The sequence below is a fragment of the Coffea arabica genome, chromosome 6c, assembly GCF_036785885.1.
Source record: "Coffea arabica cultivar ET-39 chromosome 6c, Coffea Arabica ET-39 HiFi, whole genome shotgun sequence".
NCBI lineage: Eukaryota > Viridiplantae > Streptophyta > Magnoliopsida > Gentianales > Rubiaceae > Coffea > Coffea arabica.
The window spans coordinates 49,972,708-49,985,928 of NC_092320.1; the positions used below are offsets into that span (position 1 = coordinate 49,972,708).

The following is a 13,221-nucleotide window of genomic DNA, read 5'->3' on the forward strand; positions in this document are numbered from 1 at the left end:
GGGGGTATTTTTGAAAAACTTTGCTGTAACAGAGCTTTTAGAATATATTTTGGAATATTTTTAGAAAATATTTTGGGATATTTAAGAGTAGAAGAGTTTCTAAAATATATTTTGAGGTATTTTTTAAAATTTTTAAAAAATTTAAACTAATTTTAGATTATCTTTTAGAGTACTTTTTAAAAAACACTCAAAAAAACAGGGAATCCAAACATGGGTGCAAAGTGAAATTAACCATTCAGGCGCGCGTGGAATTATCAATCGGACGGCCCGCTTTTCCTTGTACTTTATCACGTGGGGTAATAGAAAGTGCAGAGAATTTCCCAATTTTCCCCTGTTCTTTCTTCTCTCGTGCCGGCTCATTTTTTCACAACTCCCCATTGAAAACCTCTTCTTCATTCTTCTTCATCAACCAAAATCTCAGGTATATTCCATTTTCATTAATTTTTATAATTCTTTCTTCTCTTTTGTGCCTCATTTACTTGTCGAATTCTGTTATTCATGCAGCCTTTTAGTTTCACTTTGATTTTTAATTTCACTGATGATCTTTTTTTTTTTTTTTTTTTGGGTTTTGCACAAGGGTTAGAGGACATGCAATGGGATGGTTTTGTTTAGTGTCATTCTTTTAGCTTAGATCTTAGCTTTTCATTTTATGGGGTTTTTTAGGCATTTCTGGAAATCCCCTTTGCTAGTTAACAAATTTGAGTAGCTACGTATTGATCCGTTTGCTTTGTTGGGATAATGCTGTTATGGATTTCGTCATATTTTTCGTCCAATTCGTTTATTTCGGGACTCTTTTTGTCCCCACTTTAGTTGCATGGAGTTTTTTTTTTTTTTTTTAAATAAACTTTTCTTTTTTTGGATTTAATTTTGGTTTTGCATGTTTGCCTGTGTTTCTTTATACGCTGCTTGACACTTCTGTTGAATTTTTTTTTATTGAAATCTATTTTGGGCTGAGGTTTGGTCTTGCATTCCGCATTTTTATAGTCTGATTTTACACTTCTGTGGTTCGGTTTTCAGTATGGGGAGAACTAAGGGCACACTTGAAACCTTCATTTGTAAAGCTGGCTCATTTTGAACTGTTAGGAGTAAAGGGTATTTGTATTCATTTATGTACATATTGATTACTACATTTACACGATAAAGTGTTCGTATGGACATAAATCAGTAGAAACTAGAAGTGCAGTAAATAGTTGACATTCTGCCTTATTATTATTTAGGACTACATATGCTCTCTTTGCAGAAAGCTTCTCTTTCTTACAAATCACAGTATATAATCTGCTTGATGTATCCCTTTTTACCATTCTTCTGGAATTCTGAGTTGGATTGCTTGTAAGACCTATAGGCTTGGTTCGCTGAATTATTTATTTTGCTTTCTGCATTGGACTGCTTTGTATCCATAATTTCCAAGCAATTCATTCCTTTTGGAGACCCGTGCATTTGTTAGGTTATGCTGAAATAACATTAATGATTATATGCTGGTCAGGAGAGGAGTATGTAACTGAAATGTCAGATCATGTATGGGACAATCAAGTGCAACCTAATTAAAGATTCAGTGCTTTAATCCCTGTGACGAAAAGGTAATGGCAGTTTCCAAAATATGTGGATTCATAGTCTGGAAATTAAATAATTACGTCAAAGAGAAAATAATTCCTCCCTATGTCGTCAACTGCTTTTGTGTTGTCAAAGTAGGTTTTGATCTAAATCTGTGGTTCAATTCTTGTGCTCAATCAGATTTTGTGGAATAATTTTCGCTGACTTGTATTTTTGAGGATATCATCTTGATAGAAATTCTTGTGTTTGAGGAATTTTATTAACAATAGCTTCTTTTGTCTGGGAGAGATGAGGGCCTATTGCTACAACTGCTGACAACTGGACATTGAAGATCTCCTATTATAGAGTTTTAATTGTTAAAGAAAAATAAATGGGATATTCGTATTTGCGAGTGAAGTTACCAGTGTGCAACACCTAAAACAGAATTAGGACTTTTAAAGGATATATTGGTGCATCTCTTAATCGCTTCAGTATGTTGATTGTTTAAATTTTGGGTAAGCTAATTTTGCCTGTGGAAATTTTTAGAACAAATAAAAACACAGATTAAACATATTTTTGTTTTTGGAGTTATCATTCTTTTGGCTAAAAACCTATATTGGATACATTATTGAACACATGAGTGCTTTGCGTTCAGTTTGTACTTGTTTTCGAATTGCGGCATAGGTGATAATACTAATTATTGTCAGTTGGCAAATTCAAAGTAGCTTCAAGTTTGTCTGGATTCTGACCTGACTATGCTAGTGGAGACAACTGTAATTGATATGGCTACTGCTAAAAGGTCGTAGTTGTCTTTTCCTTATTGACTTGAATAGCAAATTTTGCATATATGGTACAACTTCCCAAAGTAACGCACGTGGAATTAAGACATAGTCTGGCCTACCCAATCAAATATGAAAAACCACTAGTTGAACAGTTGTCCAGGCTGCATGGCCCCTAAAACTGGCTAGGATGAAAACTGTTCAATTTATTGCCACCTAGGAAAAAAATGGGCAGTTAGCTAAGCCATTGAACCAGACTAGTTTAAGGCCACAGTGCAATTGATAGCAACTCTTCAAATGGGGTTAGTTTACTTCGTTAAATGACGGCCCAAATTGGAATGCAAATAATTACCATTTCGGTATAGTTTCTCATTGAAAATTACGTCATGAAGTGGTGGCCAAATGTGGTGCATGGTGGTGATGCCATCAGGAATGGCAACGCAGCTGGGGGATACTTGTAGACAATGATTTCTTAAAGTTGAGGAGGATCCTTTTTTATTGATTTGCTCGAATGAAATTCTTGTTTTGCTGAAAGTTTCATTACATCCCTTTTAAAAAGTGTAAGTTAGGAGCAAGTAGAGATTCGTTTTTTATTTTTATTTATTTTTAACTTACTCAGACCAGGTTGGCATACAAAATGCTGCATCTGAATATTCCCTTGACAATGTGGCTTGGACCTCCCACAATAGCCTGCTAAGTTATCAAATCAAACTCCAATTAATTCTAGTTGTTAGTTGATGATGATGCTAGTGCTGTAAATAACATATGCTCACTAAGAAATGCTCTAGAACTTATATTATCGGCGATTTCTATAGCTTTTTCTGCAACCATCTAATGAACTTTGCATCCACGAATGCTCGAGTAAATTCTCAAATAGTGGTATTTTTCAAAAAGCCTTCTCAAATAGTGAGAGCTCTGAAATAACGCATTCACTGAATACGTCTTTTAAACAACGCATTTAGTGAATGTGTTTTTTAGGGAAAAAATGGCTAGCCAAATAAAAGAGCGCATTCTGTGAATGCGTCTTTTGAGGAAACAATGCATTTACTGAGTGTTTTTTTGACCCTTTGGGAAGAAGTTTAAAGAACACCACCTTTTTGGAAGTGATTTTAGAAAACCCTACTTTTTGGGAATTTACTTGCGAATGCTCAATTGAACATGTTATAGGACAAAACATTTATATTGTTACCATATTATGTGAAGTGGCTCAATGGGGCAGGGGAGTCCTCTTATTCATTGTGCCCTCAGGGAGGGGGGAGTACTCGTGGGAAAGTGGCCCCATTGCCATCCCTAGATGCCACAGTGCCACCCCTCCTTATCTTACAATTCTTTGAAAATTTGACATAGTTTAGGGATTGTATAGTAATTTAATTTTCATTCAAGGCTTAATGTGCTTATTTTGTCCCCAATGATATTTATTTATATTTGCGGATTGAAACCAAAAGTTTAGAACAGTTTTCACTCAATTCCTTCAATAATCTTTGTTTAGCTGATGGATTTCAAATTCTTTTCTCAAATTTTTTTGAAGTTTCCCAAAGAAAGTCATCCGTTTAATGAGGCTTTGAAATCTCAGCATTTGGAAGACAGTCATTTAAAATTCCTTTTTGAAATCAAATCCATTTAAACACCTTAGGTTATTCCGTGAAATATAGTATACTATCTTTCTCGGATGATTTCCTTGAGTTTTATCATACTTTATTCTGAATGGTTCAAAATATAGACTTTGATTGATTCACTTAAGGTTATTTTCTAATTTCGATACCTACTCATCACAAGGGCTTGGTCCTAAAATATAGTTTCAAAATTGGTTCAACCATCTTGTCATGATACAGGTGTTGTGATGGTTACTGGATGTCTTTTGTAGAAATTTCTTGTTTCTCCTGCTGTTATGGACATTTAAATGCATACACTTATGTAGTTGTATGCAAATCCTCTGCATATTTCAGGGTAACAAACTAGTCTAAGAGAATTTTAAGTATGAATTTGGGTGATGCAATGACATTTCCTTGTTAAAGATCACATCCCTCTAGCATTTTAATCTTCTTAAGTGTCACAAGAAGCAATATTTTTACTTTTAATCCCCTCAAATTATTTTTCTCTCCATCTTTTAGTGTGGCACCAATCAGTTTATAGTGGTGTTGTGGGTAGATATCTAAGTTAAGTAATATCCAAAAGGATATGATGCTCTGAAAGAAAGGGAATGAGGAAGATTCCTGTTTGCAATCAGCGAAGTCTATTGGCTGCAAATTGGATGGTTGTCATAGTATAAGAGGCAAGGAAAAAGACGAGGAAAACTTTGATTCTTAATCATTGCACAAATGTTTAAAAAGAAAAAGGGAGGTAATCCTCTGCATAATAGGACGACATCTAAATTATTTAATTTCCACAAAGGGAAATTCCTATCTTGAATAGTCTTTTCAAAGAGTTGCAATTTAATGTTCACAAGGGCTTGGGTCCAGGTGCTACATACTCAGTATCTTCTTCCCTTTTTAGAAACTGGGTAAAAGTTGTGCCTTATTATCAATTTTCAACTCTTCTGTCTCCCTTATCACAAATCTTCCTGTTCTTTTTAAATAGTATGATAGAAAATGGACATTACCAGGGCTTTATAGTTTCAGTTACAAAACTAACCTACTCACAAGTACTGTGGCACATCTCAGGGCTGTAAGAGTTTTTGTAGCTGCTAATTTTATGTGCTGATTATAGAATGCAGATAATAAATACCTTATGGTGTCCCCCCCCCCTCTGGGGGGTCAGACATTAAAAAAGTAAGGGTTTACTTCTTAAAAGTGAAAAAATTCTTTATCTCCGAAGCTCTGGCTCAATAAAATCGGATGTAGCCAATTTATTGGGGCACAAACTTGTAAGTCCAACTAAAATTTGCTTATTAGAAATTTGAGAGTATTGACTGCATATGGCTGCTCATGAATGCAGCTTTTCAGCTGGATTTAGCTACAAAGAAGCTAAAATATGCATTACTCTGGCTGTTGTCTACAGTGAAGCATACGGACATTACTCTATAATCTTACCATCAGGCGACTATTAAGCCAAAATATGCTTTACTACAGATGCAGCCCAGTGGTGAAGCTTGTGCATAAGTTACTGAATCAGCCTACAGCAAATGCCGTCTAAGAAGTAAAATAAATCTATATCAGCATCAAATTGGTCTTTCCAAATTTAGGTTTCTTATCTTCAATTATTTTTCAAATCTTCCTGGCATTTGTCTTCACCATTTGTATTTTTGACGATAATTAAACTAAAATGTGTTCTATGTGCAAGATGCATATTAGGAGTGCAATAGTTTAGTTTTGAAATGCATTAGCATCACTTTTATGATCAGAAATAGGGATAAGTCTTTTGCATTTCCCACAGCCTCATGCATATGCAGATAGAATGATTCTGTTCTTTTCAGTGAAATTGATGCATGTTTTCTCCTGCAGCATGGTGCCTGAGGTTTGTATAGCTTTGTGGATAATGATGTACCTGTGGAGAAGTATGCAAGCTGAATGATTAGTGGGATTCTTTCTCTTGACAGGTTCTTTGAATTCTGAATTGTTGATCGATATGCATCTTCTGTATCTTACACTTGTTCTAGTTTATAGGTTAGCTGTCCCCAAGTGCACGGTTTTCTTTTGTATGCTATTATCCATTTGTTTATTCTTTTTAAGGGGGTCAGGGAAGTATGTTATCACTGACGTGAAGTTGAAAGAGTCTTTTCTGACTTTTTCATCTCTAATTGGGCATAGATGTGACAATTGGCATCATTGAGCTTTCCATTTTGGAAATAAGAACGTGAATTGCTGTTGAGTAAGGCTGTGTGGGATCCACTACCAAGCCTTACCAAATACTTGATTGAAGTATATTTAGAAAGGCTGATAGATAAGAATTGAGGTAATGGGATCTCAAGGGGGTGTTGGTAAGAGTACTGTTGGTGGAACTCAAATCCATGAGCCCAAGTCAAGCTCATTGGCAAGGCAAGGATCTTTATACAGTCTCACTCTTGATGAGGTTCAGCACCACTTAGGGGATTTGGGGAAACCATTAAGCAGCATGAACCTTGATGAGCTTCTTAAGACTGTCTGGACTGCTGAGGCTAACCAAGGAACTGGAGGTGTTGATTATGGGGTACATCAGCATGGCCAGCTACCTTTGGCTTTAAATCGCCAATCAAGCCTTACATTGTCTAGGGATCTGAGCAAGAAGACTGTGGATGAGGTCTGGCAAGATATTCAACAAGGACAGGAACACAATCATGAGAGGAAAGCTCAGGAAAGACAAATTACTCTTGGTGAAATAACACTGGAGGATTTCTTGGTTAAGGCAGGAGTGGTTGCTGAACCAACTCCATCAAAGAATTCTGGTTCAAGTTTAGGGGTTGATGCTGTTGTACTTCCACAACAGAATGTTCCACCACAATCTCAGTGGACACATTATCAGATCCCTTCAATTCATCAGTCACCACCACCTCAGCAGCAGCAGCAGCAGAACATTATGCCTGTTTTTATGCCTGGCCATCCAGTTCAACCGCAGCTTACAATTGGTTCAAATCCTATGATGGATTCTGCATATCCTGAAACTCAAATGACCATGTCCCCCTCCACTTTGATGGGCACTCTTTCTGATACACAAACACCAGGAAGGAGGAGGGTTGGTTCTGGTGATGTGATAGAAAAGACTGTTGAAAGGAGACAGAAGAGGATGATCAAGAACCGGGAATCTGCAGCACGTTCACGAGCAAGAAAACAGGTGATGTTTAAACCTATTCAAATGTGTAATTCTCTAAGTTGAAAATATTCGATGGCTATAGTATTATTCTGTTCATGGACAGGCATATACACATGAGCTGGAGAACAAGGTTACACGCCTTGAAGAGGAGAATGAAAGGCTTAAGAGGCAGAGGGTATGGTTTATAGTACTAAATACAACTTATTGATGTTCTGTAGTCTGATTTTCAATCCTTGCTGCCTTCTGGTGGAGAATCTTATATGATACTTTCGGACAGAAATTATTTTTACCGATTTCACTCTTTAAATACATCATGGTCTAATCAGTTTCTGCGAGATATTGGCTCATAATGTCTAAATTCTTGTTGATGGATGAATTGGGGAGTTTTTGGAAATTGTACGGGTAATTTTGTGTATGGGAAATGGAAACAAATTGAGCAGCACCAAAGCTTTTTAGGCCAAGTACCGTGTGAATTGTGATAGATGTTTTGTAGACTTAGTACTTGCACTAAATCACAATATTATAGGAAATTATTGCAGGAATGGAGATCAAATAAAATTAGAACAGAAAACAAAAGAAAACTGCTTAGAATCTGAGATGAAGATCAGAATTAGGAAACTCTAGGAATCATTCCTAGGAACCTTTAGGCATTGCACAACCCTGAAGAAGATAATGTGTCTGCTGATTTTATTAATGCATTACAGGCTTTGTATTGTCCTGAATCAAATCCTATTACAAGGATTTGCTACTTAACTAGAATATGAACAATGCTATTCCTAATTAGAAAGGATTCCTTATTCACTCAAGAATGAAAACTCAAAAACTACTTGCCAAAACCAAAAATTTCTGTGACAAGCTAAATTATTAGAATGCACCTAACAACTTTTGTTCAGAAGATCTGAGGATTCTTTAAATTAATTGTGTACTTGAATGGAAAGTAATAAGCCTTTTTAAGACTCAACCCAACTCCCAAAGAATGCTTTGTATCTTTGGATTGAGCAAAATTCTGGAAATCCTTGAATCTTGGATTTCCTTGACTCATTTGTTGGCTGCATCCCAAATATCTAAAACTCTTGAGAGCTAGAAATCATTTTTTGTTTTTTGGAGTGGCTATTAGTACTATGTCCCCTTCCTCTATGCACACACACGCGCGTGCGCACAAAAATATTGTATGTAAGAACTCTTGAACTCTCCCATGTTTTGTGCTATGTTGATAGCTGGGTAGAATATGCAACTTCTAAGTGGATCCTTTGATTTGTGTAAGAATCTCTTTGTTCCAAGTTCTCAGCATCTTCGAGAAATGTCATTCTACCCTGCCATTATATAGATTTGCTTGAAAAGGTATATGTTAAAAGGTAAAGGCACTTAAACAAATTGGTAGGTTTACTATGATCTACTTCCATGTTGGTTTGGTGCTGTCTTTGGTTAGGTTTTTCTAATGTTGGCATTTTTTTAACCATTTCTTCTGTATTCTAATTTGGACATATTCCCCCCGTCGCATTGTTAATGTCATAGTTTCACTTTTTCACTATCCCAAAATTTGAGTCACAATTGAATCAAACCAGTTTCATTAACTAATTTCCATTTACACCCTTCAATTAGTAATGACAGGATTCTTCAAATTACACTAAGCAATTGTATTGGTCCACCATGGCACATCACCTCAGTCATCTATTACTGTGACTTCTGTGGGTTGCAGCAATTGTTCATTGTAGAAAGGACATCCCATCAGCAAGTCCATATGTTCAACTAAGGGCAAGACCGGAAGAAACTGAAAACTTGAGCCCCACTAGCTACAGTACATAAAAAGTGCAGTTCCCAAAAAAGTCCCAATTTTTGGGACAGAGGGAGTAGTATTTAGTAATGGATTGATTTGGCTGATCTAGTGACAGAGATACGTACGACTCATATATCTTTTATTGAGATTAAGGTACAGGATTAATTTTAGGTGTTAATAATCTAGAGTTGCTTCAACAATCTTCCTTCATAGCTACTATGAAAATGAATCTTCGATTGCGAGTGATTTCTTGAGAAATTATAATTGCTCTGATGCTTTTTGTTTGGTGTTGGATGATGGCCTCTATTTGAGGTTTTGCAAACCTTGACCCTTTCGATGAAGGTTGGGATCTCACTTCTCCTAGTGTAGTCATTTTAACTGAGTTAGTTTTTGTGCCAACTGTTTTATTTTACTGCTTACTACTAAACTGAATACAGCATTACCGGAGCAATCTGAGAACCTTAGTGTCATACACCTATTTAGTAAATTTGTTGATAACATTTTAAGTGCGGTATGGCTTGTAGCACCTACCTCCAACAGAGTGCCAAGTTATACATTTTATTCACAGAATCTCTTTTACTTAGATGTGAACTGAGCATGGATATTGATTGATTGACAGTTATTGATGGAGGTTATGCTTTATAACAGGTGTCTTGCATATGCATTTGGATATATTGATCATATATGCTGCTTTGTCCTTTTTCTTATTTATGCTTCTTTATGATACGTTTTCTTTCAGTTGTTATTATGAACCTAAAAGGTTAGTTGCATTTCATAACTGTCCAACTTAATGTGGCTATGCACTTTAAGGCCCAGTGGGGCATTGGCGTACGTCCTAGATGTGCTCACTATGGTTTTCCATTAAACCGTGTTGTAGTGGAGGCAGTGTTATTGAACTCAGACTGGAGCTGCCAGTTTGACCGATTGAACCGGGAACCTGCTAGGTCTCCTGTCCGAGTTAATACTAAAACTCAGTGGGGGAAAAGACCCAGTCAAATTCGTGGTTGAACTGGGAACCAATAAAAAAATTGGGTTTCTGTCCCCCTTTGTAATTTTTTTTTTCTTGCTGAATTTTTTTTTTCTTGACCTGATTCCATTGTCTGCACATTGCCAGACACCGGTGCTTATCATCATCTCCACCTTCTCCAAGTCTGACTCCATCTCAAATGCCACTCATGCTAGTTCAAGCCTTAAAAACTCTAAGATGAACTAAGAGAAAGAGAAATAAATAAATAAATAAAAGAGGAGAAGACAATAAACAAGAGGGAGAGGGTTTCACACCTCTGTGTGTGTGATTTTGATGAAATAAAGAAACTACAAGGAAGAAGGTATGATGTCAGCGTGCAGAGAAATAGACGCTGACCGCTTACAAAGATTTAGGTTTCATTATTTAATAGTAACTTTTGATGTTCCTTACAATCTTACTCTTCTATTTTGATCCCTAATGTTTTGAGAAACTGTAAATAGAGCCATAAACATTTTCCAAGTTACATTTCTGGCCTTAGTTTCTTCAATTTTTTTACTGAATCCTTTGTATTATTTATAAAGTCACCAATGAGGGTAATTTTCTGTATTTTTTTTTGTTTTACATATAAAAATATATATGATGTTGCAACATCTTCCTTTTCTCCGGTTATTTGACCTTGGTCTAACTGGTTGAACCCGTTGATACCTGACCTCGTGACCCTTGCCTGAGCTTGGCCAAGCTGCTGCCTAGTCTGAGTTTCAGTCTTAGTTCATTTTTTATTTGTGATATTCATTAATAGATGTAGATATGATTATTTTGTTCTGCTTCTTTGGCCCTTGTGTTGCATATGCTGTGCACAACAAATAGCAAATCGAGTGAATTGCTTATGCGCCACTCCTAATCTAATTATAAATTGTTGATTTAGCCATAGAAGGCTCAAAAGTTTCCATGTCTGGAAGCAATGATGTGGGGATTTAACATTTAATTTAATGATGTTGGCCATTGACATATAGAAATCAATGAGATTGGACCCTTTTATGTACAGGATAATTTTATTGCTACAATTGCTAGCTAGTCATATTCACTTGGAAGGAAATTAGGCCACTACTATAAAAGTCCTGTGTTGAAGTCTCAAGTAATAATATCCACTGGAGACCTATGAAAAAGTAATAGCTTTTGTTATTTTTATGGTAGGTAGTATGACTACTTAGAAGTGGTATTTGAGTTCGTGAAGGCTCTAAATCATTCAAACATTTTTCTTCATCTTGAGATTGGAACTAGAGTTGGAATGTACATGACCAAAATTGAACATACTTCAATAATTTTCTGACAACAGGTCAATGTTTTCCAAAAGTCAATCCATTACTATTATTTCCTGTCATAATTGCTCTCAAGTTGTTTTGTATATTGTATTGTAAAATTTGCTGGTGGAATTAATTGATATGGTATGGCATTAGATGCCTTTGCAATGATATGCCTAACCTGGACATTGAAGTTGAAAGTTTGTCTTGGACTTTGTGGTTTTTGTGAATTATTTTTACGCATAGAAGTATGATGCTTGTTACCTTGAATAGAGGCAGCAATAGGCTCATCAGAGTGGAGTGCACTTTGGAGAATGAAAGCTAATGCATAGCATAGCATAGTGTCGACAATTGTGATTAGTGCACAGTATTAGCATACCAGCATACGTACTTGGTTGAGCAAATTACAAGTGGAGTGCTGTGCATAGTTTCTTGCCTTTTGTATGCTTGGCCTCACTAGACACATCAGAATGAGAGTCAACTTGTAACAAGTAGCTTCTACATCAGATTTTATTTCGTGGGTGGAATGGAAATCAATGTGAATTTGAATTCTGGGCAATGCTGTTACTATTGCTGCTGCTGCAGCGGCAGTTGACAAGATTACTGGAACCTTGCTAATGTAGATTATCATCAGCCTACTCACGATTCTGTGGTTGAGATTTGGTCGCTTACAAGATGAGTTGCAATTATTTACAACTTTCTCTTTGGATGTTATAACTTTATAATCTTACTGATATATTTGCAGGAGATGGAGAAAGCATTAACAACTGTGCCACCACCAGAGCCGAAGTATCAGCTGCGAAGAACAAGTTCAGGCCCTGTTTGACACCAATACATCATCATACAGATATTTGTTATGACATTGGATTTGCAGTTATGCCATAGAGATTTTGCTTGCAAGGTGTTGTTCATACCATCCTATGCAAATGCTGGCCTTTGGAACCGTCAGTGCTTTTTTACCCCTTTCTTTTTTTTGTACATTTTGTAGTTTTTAACCTGGAGAAATTTGTTCCTTTTTGGATGATTACATGGAAATATATGACCTTGTAGTTTGGTTACTTGGACCCTTTTCGTATTTTAATAGTTTATGTTTCCTATTCACTAATTGCATTGCCATTTATGTTAACCTATAAGAACTATGTTTGGCTATGCAAGCATATGCTGCCAAATCTTGAACTGTGTTTGAAGACCAAAAACTAAAACATTCCGGTTAAGCAATGTCACGGGCCTTCTTGTTAACAATTCTGCTGGTTTTAACTTTCATAAGACACTATAGGAGGAAAAATGGTTGCTAGTGTCTGATTTCTTCATGAACGCCCCAAACTTGGAGGCGTTGCTGGGTCAAAAGGCAAGCGTTCGAGGTGTTTCGAAGAGCATAACAACGGGGTGCGGATAGACTGACCCAAATTCGGATGGATGTTATAGAGCCAGCTATGAAAAGGTGTATCTAGTATTGTAGTTTTAGGTTATTGATCCAGTTTAGCTTGAGAATTGCACAATAAAAGTGGACAGCCAGGGCTGTTGGGAAAGAAGAGGGAAAAGGAGCCGTTTATGCTCATGGGCAAACACACTAGCAAATCAGTTCCAGAAACCAACATTAATTACCAATGAGGGGTAAAATAGGTAATTGGTGGCAACGTAGCAACTTCATGGCACCGGCCTTTTTGGGCCAAGGATAGCTAGCAGCACTTTCGACGGGTGCAAGACCTAGCACATGCATTTTCACGTATGGACAACTGAAGGCGCCCGACTTATTACTGGCCTGGAAACGCTTTAATCATCTTAAATTGGTGATGTTGTGAGGTGGGAATCACGCCTTCCAAGTATTCTTCATTCGAGTGTTTTTCTGAAGTAAAGTTCTCTTTCTAGCATTTTCTTCTCTTTATGATCTACAAAGACTACAATTAAATTATTGATTAGGCCAATTAACATATATTTTCATGTACATAATCAGTGAGATTAGTTGGGCTAAAACAACTTGTAGTAAAGCATCTTTTTTTTTTTTAGTATAAATGGAAGGACTCGAACTTGTCCGATACTGCTCAAATTTGGAGATCACTATTCCAGTGTATTTGCTACGAGTGCGTGATTGAGATGAGTTCACAATAGGATATTTCTTTTTTATTCTGAAAAAATGAAAGA

At 36.4% G+C, this 13,221-nt stretch overlaps 1 protein-coding gene across 6 annotated transcripts; it reads left to right on the forward strand.

Annotated features, from left to right (window-relative positions):
• The first annotated feature begins 240 nt into the window (after positions 1-240).
• Positions 241-12,137, forward strand: LOC113691287 (ABSCISIC ACID-INSENSITIVE 5-like protein 2). Of its 6 annotated transcripts, none has more exons than XM_072053821.1 (7): positions 241-421; positions 1,484-1,577; positions 5,244-5,444; positions 5,750-5,844; positions 6,056-7,055; positions 7,138-7,209; positions 11,825-12,137. In XM_072053821.1, exons 5-7 carry the CDS (start codon positions 6,204-6,206, stop codon positions 11,903-11,905), a joined length of 1,005 nt encoding a protein of 334 aa, XP_071909922.1. In that variant the 5' UTR covers positions 241-421; positions 1,484-1,577; positions 5,244-5,444; positions 5,750-5,844; positions 6,056-6,203; the 3' UTR covers positions 11,906-12,137. The 6 variants fall into 6 exon arrangements, with proteins under 6 accessions (XP_071909922.1, XP_071909923.1, XP_071909921.1 ...); XM_072053822.1 differs by having other exon boundaries at positions 5,307-5,444; XM_072053820.1 differs by lacking the exon at positions 5,244-5,444 and having other exon boundaries at positions 5,978-7,055.
• The last annotated feature ends 1,084 nt before the right edge of the window (positions 12,138-13,221 follow it).

Coding starts and splice junctions, on each gene's coding strand:
- LOC113691287 (XM_072053821.1), top strand. CDS start 6,204: ATGGGATCTCAAGGGGGTGTTGGTAAGAGTACTGTTGGTGGAACTCAA. Junction 7,056..7,137: donor GTTCACGAGCAAGAAAACAG/GTGATGTTTAAA, acceptor GTTCATGGACAG/GCATATACACATGAGCTGGA. Junction 7,210..11,824: donor AAAGGCTTAAGAGGCAGAGG/GTATGGTTTATA, acceptor ATATATTTGCAG/GAGATGGAGAAAGCATTAAC.